General features: G+C 45.9%; 1 protein-coding gene across 1 annotated transcript in view; it reads left to right on the top strand.

The window, feature by feature from the left end:
- The window catches only part of LOC126068476 (aryl hydrocarbon receptor-like), a 48,851-nt gene that overhangs the window by 17,931 nt on the left and 16,171 nt on the right, over positions 1-14,749 (top strand). The window contains exons 3-4 of the mRNA XM_049871032.1: positions 523-625; positions 10,328-10,417. Coding sequence (XP_049726989.1) covers positions 523-625; positions 10,328-10,417 — 193 coding nt within the window. The remainder of the gene's footprint in view (positions 1-522; positions 626-10,327; positions 10,418-14,749) is intronic.

The raw sequence follows: 14,749 nt of genomic DNA, 5'->3' as shown, positions 1-14,749 counted from the left end.
GCCAACCTTTTGGTCAGCAGCTGTAGCTCTTAACTACTACACCACCAGGGTTTCCACATTGATCGATAAGGCTGAAATAAAATGGTCAGACACCAAGACACACATTTTAATGGTGGCGACTGTGTGATGCTAAGGGAGCAGAGAGGCACAGCTAACTTTCCTCAGGAGATACCTATTCCTTGCCAGCTGTCACTTTAGGAGACTTTAGAAGGGGATCCTCAGAAGAGGTGGCAATTAAGCTGGCCTTTAAAGAATGATTGTTTTGCTTACACGAAACTACAATAAGAGCAACTCAGACAGAGGTTTAAAATGGGGCTTTTTTTCCAGGTGGAGGGGTAGGCGTTCAATCAAATATGGCCACTCCTACTGCAACCTTCAAAGAAGAGGTCAAGGTGCAGACACATGGAGCCACACTGGCCATTCTTGCCAAGGCCTCCTGGATTCTCCTCCCCATCCCTGGGAAGGGCAGCCACGGTCCTAATTACACCTTTTCCCTTTCCCAGCCACCTTAAAGGAGAGCAGTGCAGGCTGTTCAGCCAACCCACCCGTGAACCCAGGGGGAAGTGAACATGCCTCTCCACAGATCAATGCAGAGCTATTTTCTGAAGGGGACTTGCTTCTTCAGGTATCGTATGACATTGTCCATCTCTCTTCCGTGTCCATGGTTATGATTGTGGCAAAATCAGGTTTCAGGGTTTTCCAGAAAGCACATCGTTTCAACTCTTGTTGAATTTATCTTTAATTATCGTGTTTAATGTCTGGTTGAATACAGTATTGTATATCTCATTTCCCACTTTGGGACAGTTTTATACTCATAGTCAGGAGCCCTGGTGGTACAGTGGTTAAGCTCTCAGCTGCTAACTGAAAGGTTGGCGGTTCGAACCCACTAGCTGCTCCATGGGAGAAAGATGGGGCAGTTTGCTTCCATAAGGATTACAGCCTTGGAAACCCTCTAGGGCAGTTCTACTCTGTCCTATAGGGTCATTAAGAGTTGAATAGACTGGACGTTAACGGGTTTGGGTTTTTTTGGTTTTATACTCACAAGGTCCTGTGGGTAGGAGTCACACATGGAGTAGGAGGAGTCAGAAACCCTGGACATCAGTCCCTGATGGTCACCCCAAGCGGGATTCCCATCCAGGGCTACGAGATTCAGATGGAGAGGTGGATGTGAAAATCTAGCTGTGAGCCATCAAATTCCAAGTCATGAAATAAATAGACAAAGGAAATATATTTCTATTTTGTATACATGGGAATGCCAATTCCATTCTTACTACTTCCGAGCATTTAAAAAAATTTCGTCTATGCAGTTCTAAAAATGGCGTGGGGGCAGCTTCTGACCTCATCTAATGTCACAAGGAGAGAGAGAATCATTGTCACCTCAACAGCCCATGAGGAGAAGGAGATCAGGCATGCCTCAACCCTCCAACCTTTTCACTGATTCTGATGCCATTTATCCCTCCTATGACACTCTACTTATCTGCTGGGTTGGATAATTCATTGCAGCGGCCACACAGAACTCACAGACCATACTCACAGTTATGGGGTTTATTAGGGAAGTAACAGGTTACAGTCAGGGTTCAGGAACACTCAGGATACAGTTCTTCCGTCAGGACAGCTTCTTCTCAGCTGTGCCATAGACAGGCCTCTCTCTGGCCCTCGGCCCCCCAGGGGGTCTCTTGGGCTGGTCCAGTCTCTGCCCTCCTAGGGCAAGTGAAACAAAACTCTTTTAGCTCTACTGATCTGTGCCCAGGGGCACCCCACTCCACTAGTAAGCCTCCTGCCCGAAGGTGTTCGGCTTTCTCGCTCAGCCCACTGCTCTGACTTCTGCTGGTCTCCTGGTTCTGCTGCCTCTTCTGCCACTGTTTTTTGCCATCTTCGGTGTTACAGCTCTCTCTCTCTCTGTCTTCTGGGTCTAGAAGTGTCTCAGTGCAGGGATCCTAGGTCCAAAGGACGCTCTCCACTTCCCTGTCTTTTCTTGTTGGTAGCTTGGAGGTCCCTTCTCTGCTCTGGAATTGGCTGTCTTTCAAGCCTAACGGGATAGCAGAATGGACCAATCCCCTCATTAGGATTCCATACACCTTATTTGAACGGTCCCACCCCCACAAGGTGCCATGCACCTTATTTACATTATTAGCAAGCTATCCAATCCCCTTGGTGGGCCATAAGCATCTCTTTTGCAGAGTCCCACCTAGTCTTTTGGTGGGAGTTACAAGGCCACTGCAGTAAATTTCTATCTAAAAATAATACACCGCTGCTACCTTAGCAAAGAATCCAATTTCTTTGTGTCACCTCACAGACTGGAAGTACAAAATCTCAATATCCCATCCGGGGAGAATACCCACAACTACTGGATGATTGGCTGTTGCCCATAAATTCTCTCTGGGTTTCTTATTAGAAGCAGATGGGTTTCTTTTTCAGGGTGAGGAGGTGACACGTATGCACACCCCGTCTTTACCTTGTCAGGCCTTATGTATCTATCGAGACAAGTCATTAGACTCCTCCAGTTGAGAATTCAATCTCAGCAGAGTCGTTCTTTCCTTAAAAGTCTGTGGTCTTTTGTCCTTACCCGTAAGCTGAAGGAACTGCATATTTGAATATTTTTTTTTAAAACCTTTTTTTAAAAAAAGACCTGAGACAAAGACTCTGGTAAAATGTGAGCATGTGTTAAACTTGGATACATGTTTCTCAATTATATGCTGTTTACTATTTTGTGGGTTTGAAATATTTTGTATTTATAACTTTAAAATTGAAGCTTTAACAGAACACAGCTCTTGAAATGTCCAGTGAATTATTTAAAATTAATTTCTTTAGTTGAGAATTCTCATTAGGGTTTCATTGTTAGTTAATTTTTTTAATGGAGTCAACAAGAATTTGTTTCGATTATAAAAGGAGAAAGTAAACTTGATTCAGTTCATAAAGAAAAATTTGACCTAATTATGTGGGGTTATGTTCAGATGTTTGTGATTTATGACTGAATCAAATTGAAATCATGGATTGGAAGACTCCATTTTTATTTTATTATTATTTTTTAAAATTTTTATTGTGCTTTAAGTGAAAGTTTACAAATCAAGTCAGCCTCTCACACAAAAACTTACATGCACCTTGCTACATACTCCCAATTGCTCTCCCCCTAATGAGACAGCCCGCTTCCTCCCTCCACTCTCTCTTTTCAAGTCCATTCCACCAGCTTCTAACCCCCTCTACCCTCTCATTTCCCCTCCAGGCAGGAAATGCCAACATAGTCTCAACTGTCCACCTAATCCAAGAAGCTCACTCCTCACCAGCATCCCTCTCCAACCCATTGTCCAGTCCAAGCCCTGTCTGAAGAGTTGGCTTTGGGACTGGTTCCTGTCCTGGGCCAACAGAAGGTCTGGGGGCCATGACCACTGGGGTCCTTCTAATCTCAGTCAGACCATTAAGTCTGGGGAAGACTCCATTTTTAAATTCTCCTGAATTCATCTATAAATCCAATGAAATTCTAATTAAAATCCCAGTAATTTTTTAATGAAAATTATAGAACAATATCATTAATATCACATGCAAGCAAAATTTTGCTGAAGATCATTCAAAAACAGCTGCAGCAGTATATCGACAGGGAACTGCCAGAAATTCAGGCTGGTCTCAGAAGAGGACATGGAATCAGGGATATCATTGCTGATGTCAGATGAGTCCTGGCTGAAAGCAGAGAAAACCAGAAGAATGTTTACCTGTGTTTTATTGACTATGCAAAGGTTTTCGACTGTGTGGATCGTAACAAATTATGGGTAACATTGCGAAGAATGGGAATTCCAGAACACTTAATTGTGCTGTTAAGGAGCCTTTACATAGATCAAAAGGTAGTTGTTCAGACAGAACAAGGGGATACTGACTGGTTTAAAGTCAGGAAAGGTGTGCGTCAGGGTTGTAGACTTTCACCATACCTATTTAATCTGTGTGCTGAGCAAATAATCCGAGAAACCCATAAAACCCTATAATCTGAGAAGCTGGACTATATGAAGAGGAGTGGGGCATCAGAATTGGAGGAAGATTCATTAACAACCTGCATTGTGCAGATGACACAACCTTGCTTGCTGAAAGTGAAAAGGACTTGAAGCACTTTACTGATGAAGATCAAAGACCACAGCCTTCAGTATGGAATGCACTCCAACATAAAGAAAACAAAAATGCTCACAACTGGACCAATAAGCAACATCATAATAAATGGAGAAAAGATTTAAGTTGTCAAGGATTTCATTTTACTTGGATCCACAATCACACCCATGGAAGCAGCAGTCAAGAAATCAAAAGACACATTGCATCGGGTAAATCTGCTGCAAAGGACCTCTTAAAAGTGTTGAAAAGCAAAGATGTCACCTTGAAGACTAAGGTGCGCCTGACCCAAGCCATGGTATTTTCAATTGCATCATCTGCATATGAAAGCTGGACAATGAATAAGAAGGATCAAAGAAGAATTGATGCCTTTGAATTGTGGTGTTGGCGAAGAATATTGAATATACCATGGACTGCCAAAAGAACGAACAACTCTGTCTTGGAAGAAGTGCGGCCAGAATGCTCCTTAGGAGCAAGGATGGCGAGACTGCATCTTACATAATTTGGACATGTTGTCAGGAGGGATCAGTCCCTGAAGAAGGACATCATGCTTGGCAGAGTACCGGGTCAGCAGAAAAAAGGAAGACCCTCAACGAGGTGGATTGACACAGTGGCTGCAACAGTGAGCTCAAGCATAACAACGATTGTAAGGATGGCGCAGGACCGGGCAGTGTTTCGTTCTGTTGTTCGTAGGGTCGCTATGAGTCAGAACCAACTCGACAGCACCTAACAACAGCATCTTAAAGGAGGAAGAGCAAGAAAAGGAAGTAGGAAGATGTGTTCTACTGGATGTCGTGATATATTTTAAATCCACAGTTTTTAAAGCACCGTGGTATTGATACAAATGTCAATAAACCAATGACATACGATGAAGAGCCCACAAACAGATCCACTCAAGTACAGCCAGTGACCTATAACAATGTGACCCTGCATAGCCATGGGGGAAAGATAAGCATTTCATCAGATAGTGGCGAGTCAACAGTAGTTCACTGCAGCTAGAGGGGATGTGTTCTGGGTGGTCAGCAGACAATTGTGGCAGCCGTGGGACTGGTCTACTTCCAAGATGATTCTAACCTAAGCTGGCATTTTATCAGGCCAGGTTACTTTCTGACTTCAGATTTTGCCTGCCATGACAGTGCAGCTATCCAGCCCCTGCTCGTCAACTAGGCCATTCTAACATGTAACTGGCATTTCTCTGAGCTGAACTTAAATGACTACCTTGAAATCTAGCACTTTTTACTGAAACCTTCTAAACAAATGGAGGTGGAATCTCATGTATTGATAAGTGGAGGAGGACCTAGGCTTGGCCTGGGGCATGGAAAGTTCACCCATGGTAACAAGAGGGAAGGCAGATCCCCTGTACCCAGATAAAAATAGGTAGGGAGAGGTGATGGAAGCCTACAGAAGTTGTCTTCTGATTGCTGTTTATCTTCAATAAAATAGGAAACAACGTTGAGAGTGAGGACGAGGAGAAGATCTTGGAGGTTTGAAGAGAGAGGAGAGCGTGTGAAAAGGGAGAGCGAATGCACCAGGGAAATGTCACAGAATCTGGGGGCAGCCCTGGAAGCCACTTGAGGAGACAGGAACATTCGGCTGAGGGAATGCAACACAGAGTAGGCAGAAGGTTGGACTCAACCACGTTTGTAATTTACTCAGATGAGCACAACAAATTGAGAGGAGCATAGAATTTGAGGGTGTAGCCAAAGGAATCATTAAAATGATTGATATGATAATTATATAGTAAAACTATAATAGGGAAGAACCCGTTGCCATCGAGTAGATTCCAACTCATAGCGACCCTATAGGGCAGAATAGTACAGCCCCGTACAGTGTCCAAGAATCGCTTGGTGGATTCGAACTGCCAACCTTTTGGTTAGCAGCTGTAGCGCTTAACCACTATGCCATCAGGGTTTCAATAAGAGGGTATAACGTTCTTCAGCATTATTATTATTGCTGCTCTTGTTGTTATGATGAGGAGGAGGGAGAGAAGGAGAATGTGACCATCTCAGGCCACTGAGGTGTGCAAGAACCATAACTTTTTGAATTTTCCTATAACTTCATCAATATTTTAAAAGCCTGTATTTTTTTTTTTTTTTAATTCTTCCTATGGAAACTCTTGTGGCTTAGTGGTTAAGAGCTATGGCCGCTAACCAAAAAAGGTCAGCAGTTCGAATCCACCAGGCTCTCCTTGGAAACCATATGGCACAGTTCTACTCTGTCCTATAGGGTCGCTATGAGTTGGAATTGACTAAACAGTAACGGGGTTTTTGTTTTTTTTATTCTTCCTACCGAGCCCTGGTGACACAGTAGTTATGCATTTGGCTGCTGATTAAAAGGCTGGCAGTTCAGATCCACCGGCAAATCCTTGGAAACCCTGTGGGGCAGTTCTGCTCTGTCCTATAGGGTCGTTAGGAGTCACAATTGGCTCGGCAACAACGAGTTTGTTTGTTTGTTTGGCAATGGATGTCTTTCCAGTTGGGAAGCATAACCTCTTCCAGCTCAGAAGTCCCACTCTTGCTCTTGAAATTGCATCTAAACTCATGGGGACTTGGAAGGCACCAAGGTTTGGGAGCTGGAAGGCATCTGATCGGGGTTGTCCGTGCTGGCGACTTCTGAGAGACTCGTGTTCCCTCCTTGTCTTAGTCGTCTAGCGCTGCTATAACAGAAATACCACAAGTGGTTGGCTCTAACGAAGAGAAATTTATTTCTCCTCAGTAAAGTGGGCTAAAAGTCCAAATTCAGGGTGTCAGTTCCAGGGGAAGGCCTTCTCTCTCTGCAGGTCTTCTCATCAGTCTTCCCCCAGACTAGGAGCTTCTTCTCCGTGCAGGGACCCGGGGTCCGAAGGATGCACCCTGCTCCTGGCACTGCTTTCTTGGTGGTATGAGGTCCCCTTGTCTCTCTGCTTGCTTCTCTCTTTTATATCTCAAGAGATTGCCTCAGGACACAATCCAATCCTGTAGGTTGAGTCCTGCTTCACTAACACAACTGCTGTCCGTCTTGCCTCATTAACATCATAGAGGCAGGATTTACAACATACAGGAAAATCACACAAAACTGGGAATCAAAGCTCAGCCAAATTGATACACACATTTTTGGAGAGACATAATTCAATCTCTGACACTCCTGTTCTCTTGGTGTGAGTCTGTACTGCCCCTCCTGACTTCCTTTGTTACTTGTGTCTTCCAGGCCCAGCTCCTCTCAGGTTAGAAAAATATATATATATATATTTTTTACCACAGAATAATCCAAGCTCTCCTGCCCGCTCTGGGCTAGGGAACTGCTGTGAGTGTCACAGGCACCTTCTCTCTAGACTACCAGGCAGTCGCTTCTTAGGCCTTCCCACCTCCTTGGGTTTTACCCCAGGAGGGAACTGTTAAGTTTTTAATAGCTGCATTTATTAATATTATCCCGAATGCACACACAGGGTTTCTGGAGCAGAGCAGGTTGTTATTTATTACAAACAAACAAAAATGGTGTGGTTCCCCTGTGCTTCAGTTCCTAACCCTTGGGCAATGTGATGGAGCCCTGGTGGCGCAGTGGTTAAGAGCTCAGCTGTTAACCAAAAGGTCAGCAGTTCGAATGCACCAGCTGCTCCTTGGAAACCCTGTGGGGCAGTTCTACTCTGTCCTGTAGGGTCACTATGAGTTGACAAGCAACGGGTGGGCAATGTGATGAAAGTGGAGGTTATCTTACTCATTTGGACCTATAGTTAGGCAAGAATCAAAAAAATATAAATTTTGGCATTTATATACACGTTGTTCCTCTCCCCTCCTTAAAGGATTCTGAGTTCTTGCTCTGACCATTTGGAATGTAAATAAATCTTTCCAGAAAACAGAAAGGACCATCGTCTCAAGCTTTACAACCCAGGGATGTCTCCATGTCTCCTGGGTCTCAGACCCTGGCCCTCAAATGTGAACAAGTCTCTGGAGTTAGATCAATCCCTCTGTAGTTCCTACAATCTAACCTCTACCATTGTGAATGAACTTCTAAGGTTTCAAGTTTCAGTAAGATTCTCTCAGGAACCCCTAACTGTGCTGAAACATAAACATAGTTTCTCCAAAGCCTCCCAGAGACTCAGACTCTCAGTGTGGGGGCTCCCCCAAACCTATGTGAGGTTTCTGCTCCCACTTTCCACCCTCCCCAACTTTCTCAGGGACCACTGAAACATGGCAGCTTTCCTCACTTCTCTTTTGATTCTCTCCTCCAGAGCCTGGAAACCCTTTTTAAGTCTCACAGGAAGGAAGCTATGCTGCTGTCATGTCATCCAGCAGTGTCCTGGCTGTTGTCTTCTCTAGGCTTATGAATTTCTTTCCTTCTTCCTGAGGACTTGGCCTTTGAAACACAAATGTCAGGGAGACTCTTTCTTTCTACTGGGTCATGTTTTCCTGAAGCACCAGGTGCTCTTAGAGTCCCCACCATGGGGGGACCAGATGGAAGGTAAAAGGAGCTACTTGGAGATGGGCTATTTTGAAATCCTGTATAATTCCACCCACCACACACTCTTACTGCTCCTCCCTGCACATCTCCTCATGATCCCCAGGCATATTCTCAATATGGCCTTCATTTTCTAAAATAAACTTGTTCATAGTCGAAAAGGTATAATATGAAAATAGGCAAAAACCATACCACCAGAAAGAACTCCTGTACGTTTTGGTGTTTGTCCTTTCATGCCTTTTTCCACGCTCAGTACATGGAAGTCACTCATCATCTTCAACGTGGCACACACACCCTGCACCCCACCCTCCACCCCTGTAACAGAAATACCACAAGTGGGTAGTTTTAACAGCCATGTGTTTTCTCACAGTTTAGGAGGCCGAAAGTCCAAATTCAGGGTGCCAGCTTTAGAGGAAGGCTTTCTCTCTCTGTCGCCTCCGGAAGAAGGTCCTTGTCTGTTTGAGCTTCTGCTCCTGGATGATCTTCTTGGGACTTGGCATCTCTTTTCCCCATCTCTGCTTACCTAATCTGCTCCTTTTATATCTCAAAAGAGATTGACTCAAGACACATCCTACACTAATCCTGTCTCATTAACATAACAAAGAAAACCCATTCCCAAATGGGATCATAACCACAGGTATGGGGACCAGGATCTTCAACACATGTTTTGCGGGGGGACACACTCAGTCCATAACCTTCCAAGCAGAACCACCCAGCAGCCCTCATGCCCACTTCCCTCTCTGACCTCTGTGGCCTGACTGCCCTAGCCACCCGCTCAGGAGGCCACCCATCACTGCGTTGTGTCGCGTCTTCACGCGCTCCCTACTAAGCCTCTTCTCCTGGAGGCTGAAGCCTATGGTTTATGTGTCGTATGCCTCAGGCTCAGAATTGGGAAGCGTGTGTTCAATACTGACTGAATAGATGGATTTTTCCCAATGAGCACGAGTTTGATTTTTATTTGGAACTGCAGGAGGAAGAGAGAGACAGGGCGGTGTCAGATAGTGGCTTCCAACCATGGGTACACGTTTCCCTGGAATGAGCAGAGAGAAATGTTTTTCACTGAAGGTTTAACATTAAAACACACCAAAATACTTTTGTCCTAAGGCTGGAAACCTCCTCTGGTCTCCTGGGGAAATGGTTAAAAACTTACCCTCCCAGTGCTGCCTCTGGAGCTTCTAATACGGTGGTGAGTGAGCGTTGTTTTTTAGCCACCCAGCCCAGGTGGATCTGATGTGGGGCTGTAGCCAGTGGAGAACATTGATCTGCTCCTGTCCCCCTCCTCACGCATGAGGGGCTTCTGCTCTGCAGCGGCTTGGGTCAGCCAAGGGGCTGAGATACAGAGAGCAAGACAAAACAGAATCCCCAAACCTTCCTTAGGATAATATCTGATCTTCTTCATGGATGAGCTGCTTTATGTATGTATTTATTTGTTTAACTTTTGTTCAACGTGTCCTCAGTAGACTGAAGTTGAAGGGAATAGGAGTTTGACTCCCATTTGCTGCTGTGCGCACAAGCACACACACGCATGCACACACATCCACACGCACACACACTCGCCTTTTAGTTGGTGTGAGTGAGCGCTATTTAAGCTGAACTTTTCTGAGAAACCAGACCAGTCACAGATCCTAGGTCCTGCTTTAGGAAGTGACAACTCAGAGGATGTGAGTGACGCTCCACACAGAAAGGAGGCTCAGCAGAAAACACCTCCCACCCTGGACCAGGGCCCTCAGGAGCTCCACATACCTGAAAACTTAAAACAAAAATGAATAAACCTGAATGCACTCTCCTCTCTGCCTCTCCCCAGGCCCTCAATGGCTTTCTCATGGCTGTTACAGAAGATGGCTATGTTTTCTACGTCTCTCCCACAGTCCAGGACTACCTGGGATTTCACCAGGCGAGTGGCTTTATTTTTCAGGGGTTTGGGTGGGTCTGGGGCTGAGGCAGGGCCGCATACGCGGTTTTTTCTGTGGAGTTATAACGGAAGTCAGAAGACCTGGGTCTGCATCTCAGTTCTTCATGTACACACTGCAGGTATTTGAAATGAACCCTTTCCAAGCTTTGGTTTCCTCACCCGTTGGAGGGTGTGTTAGTCCAGGTCCATGTTCAGTCACTGGCTGGAACCTGCCTGTAGGAATTGTGACCCTGGTGCAATCCTGGTGGTGGACCCAAGAGGGGCAGCAATTGGGGCCAACAGTCAATTACATGTCCCTCAGTCAGGAGTCTGCGAGCCCATTTCTATGGTTGTCACACTCACCCCTTGTTCTGTGCACATCCACTTCTCCACAGGGGATTGGGAGGCAGCTCCTCCTTGGTTCCCATTAGCCTCTCTTCCTGAGGGGAAACTCAAAAGAGAGAGGTTAGTGGGACTGACTACAGCTCCCATGATGGAAATTGATCTCAGGGAGCAACTAGTTCTCATCCTGTCCTTCCTCCACTGTCTGTTCTAAATTCCGTTCACCCTTGGCCATCACCTTGGAACATCTTGGTGGCTTACTGGGGGGGTGTGACCCAAACCTTCATTCCTGAGGGTCTGAGCTATTAGCAGTCAAACCGTTTAGGCTGGGCTTGTACACGTCCCTTCACAGCTACAATGGGGAAGGGGAGTGCCCAGAGGCACCCAAGTAAATCACTGGATTCTACACTTGCCTCCCTGTCCCTATGGTGTAAAAGAAGTCCTACCTCCGCAGATCAGGGCTAATTACCCCTTCTGAGACAATGACCCTCTTCTCACCTTCTGGTTCAAAGAGCCCTGGTGGCAGCTGTAATATATAGTTTGATGGGACCCTTGCTGTGCCCTAGCAATAGTGCACTGGCTTTAGGATTAGGTTTAATCTAAGATTAAGGTTAGGGTTATGGTTAGGTCTAGGATTAGGTTAGGGGAAGAATTAGGGTTACAACTAGACTTAGTGTTATGGTTAGGGTAACAGGGTAAGACCAGGACCTTGAACCCTGAGCTGCCCAGAGTCACGGATACAGAAAGAATCAAATCCCTCAGTGGGTCGCTGAGGATGATGGTTAAGTTTCCACCCCATGTATGTATGCTTCTTATTGGGGACACAGTGCTGTATAGAGGTTTCTGATTTAATATATGTATTTAACCCTAAAAGATGGACTCTCACTTTTCAATTTGTTGCCTTCAACTGTACCCTTAGAAGGCCATTCCAGCACTCTATGAAGCCAGCTATTTTTGGATGCTGCAGTACCTGATACTACTATTGAGTGTGATGATTATGCTACATTCCTTCGCTATGAAGTGAATCCCCTCATCAGAGGTTAAGCTTGTGGGATTCAATGCCTGTGGATTAGCCTCAGGATAGTGATGCTGGCTAAGACTCTATGAGCAGGTAGGGCAAGCCCATACCTGGAATATATACCTATCACTGTGAGGATGAACCAGGTTCTTCCATGGAAAGAGCTGAATGTAGTCAACTTGCCTCCAAGTGCCAGTTGGGCTCCTTGAGGAATAGTGCCATATTGGAGGGTTGGTGTTGGTCTCTCTTGCTTACTGGTTGGACACTCACAGGTAGCTGAATCTGCCTTGCACGTGGGAGTCCATGCCATTGGACCTATGCCTAGCCTCCATTTATTTCCCTTTGTGCCGGTTCCTGGGAGCCAGTGATGAAGGCTGGCTAATGTCAAGTCCTCCAGCCATTTTACCTACTTGGCTGATTGCTCATTGCCTCTTCTATGGTGGATGCTTTCTGATGGGCACTGATATGCAATGCAAAAACTTTCACGCATCATGCCCACTCCCATATGTCCATCCACATTCCAGACTTGCTTATCTCCTATCTTCTAGTCCTTTTCCTTCCATGTCCTTGACCAGACGGACAGAGCATTGGCCCCTTCCCAGGAATCTATATACATATGCTCCTCAGGTCACTTCTCCTTTCAAAGTATATGCTCAGGTCCACCATTTGCACCTTTTCCCATTAGGGAAATTATCCCCCCACCACTGTTTTCAGCCCCTGAGTGTGGCTGTCGGCCAACCACTATCTATTGTCAAATGAGCTGACCCATCTGTAAACCAAATTCAGACTTCTTCCTTTGCCTTCAGGTGGTCATACAGGACCTGCATGGAGCCACAGGTGTGATCTGAGGGAGGGGCACTGGTACAATGATGATAGGTGACATGAGAGTTGGGCTACCTGTTCACGCACCTTGCTAGTGCTTTATGGTCCCTTGATACTGGGTATACCATTTCCGTTGTCTAAGGAAGTGCTACTAAGGACATCTGACTTTATGACGTAGCAGATCTGACAGAACTCAGCTCCTAACGGGCAGTTCTGAACACATGATCTCATGGATGTGTTCTGACACCTCCATCACCACAGAGACTAATGGGTCATACAGTCCAAGTGACAGGGCTACTTGTATCTAGACCGAGCCTAGAGACAGTTTCTTCTCCAAGCATCCCTCAGAGCTGGAAGCCTTTGTGTCACCTGGGTTATGGGTTGGAGCAGTATTTCCAGGAGTAGAATGTGTTGCCTTCAGAACCCCAAAAAAGGCTCACCAGGTGTTGTGCTTTCTTCTTTGTGGTATGGGATGCAAGATGCAGTGATGTGTCTTTCACTTTGGAGAGAATACTCCAGCATGCCTCTGGCTACTGGACCCCAAAATTCAAATCTCTGAATTTTCATGGGATTTCTTTCCCGTCACCTGGAACGCGTATGTCTCACAAGGCCTAACTGTGCTGGCCAGCTGTTGTGTGCCCTGCTAATCAGCACGATGGCATCGCTGTAACACATCAGTGTTGTGGTTGGTGGGATGTCCAGCTGGTCCAGATCTCTTCACACCATATTATGATGGAAGAGAGAACCTATGGCCATGAGGCTAAACTGTAATATCTGTTGTTGTCCCTCTCACATGAATGCAAGCTGTTTCTGATCCTCTTTTCTACTCATAGTGAAAAAAATGTATTTCAAATCATTTTCCACGTATCATGTACCTGGTACCATTAGCCTATTCCAGCAGTGGTACCATGTACTGCTCAGAGCTGCAATCAGGCCCACAACTTGGTTAAGCATGAGCAGTCTACAGTTTCTGTAGGGACCAGACTGGTGAATTAAATGGAGACAACAGGACCACCATCCCCATGGATATAAATGATCCCAACTCTGTGACTTCTCTTGCCAGCCACCCACCACCAAACTTTTTGGCAATGCTGGCATCCACCTCTTCACCAGTGCACTTGGTGGGTGGCGTGCCTTGTGGGCCCTCCTATGGAACATAATCTCTGGTGGGCCTTTTGGCTTCATGAAATTCCAGCAAGCCCACTTCTCTCCCTCAGCCTCTTTATTCTTCTCTCTGTCATCTGCCAGGACAACTCAGGCATTTCCACCTCTCTGAGCACTGGCTTTTTCCGGATTTCTAAGAGCCACTCCAGCAGTGAGTTTGCCCAGATTTCCTGGGGTCTTCACCAGGGTGGGAAATCCATGTCCAGAGAAGCTCTGATCTGCCCCTTTTGAAGGAGAGAGGGACAGAAGGAAAGTTAAGTGGAAAAGTCTTGGCTTGCAGACCATCTCCAGGGAAGACTGACAAGGCCAAAGAGGAGACCTTGAGCCAAAGTTGCCCATCAGAGAAGTCCTTTCTCTCCCAGGAACAGGCCTAACTTAGTGTCGCTGCTGTGATGGGTATCTGAGCGTACCAGCTGGGACGGTCGCTGGTAAGCTCTCTGCAGTCGGAGAGCTGAGAGAGGCATTTTCATGACTGCCACTGAGGGAAGATATTCTCTACCTGTCATGGGTTGAATTTTGTCCGCCAAAAATATCTGTCAAATTGGCTAGGCCATGATTCCCAGTATTGTGTGATTGTCCACCATTTTGTCATCTGATGTGATTTTCCTGTGTGTTGTAAATCCTGTTTCTGTGATGTTAATGAGGTGGGGTCAGCAGCAGTTATGTTAATGGGGCAGGGCTCAATCCACAAGGTGAGGTTGTGTCTTAAGCCAATCTCTTCTGAGACATAAAAGAGAAAAGCAAGCAAGGAGACAGGAGAACCTCATACCACCAAGAAACAGAGCTAGGAGAATAGCGCTTCCTTTGAACCTGGGGTCCCTGCACTGGAAAACTCCTGGATCAGGGAAAGATTGATGTCAAGGACCTTCCCCCAGAGCTGACAGAGATGGAAAGCCTTGCCCTGGAGCTGACGCTCTGAATTTGGACTTTTAGCCTACTAGCCTGTGAGAGAATAAATTTCTCTTTGTTGAAGCCATGCGCTTGTGGTA

This window comes from Elephas maximus, chromosome 2 (assembly GCF_024166365.1).
Source record: "Elephas maximus indicus isolate mEleMax1 chromosome 2, mEleMax1 primary haplotype, whole genome shotgun sequence".
Lineage (NCBI taxonomy): Eukaryota > Metazoa > Chordata > Mammalia > Proboscidea > Elephantidae > Elephas > Elephas maximus.
The sequence above is the reverse complement of the archived record's forward strand: the minus strand, read 5'-3'. Positions and strand labels throughout refer to the sequence as shown.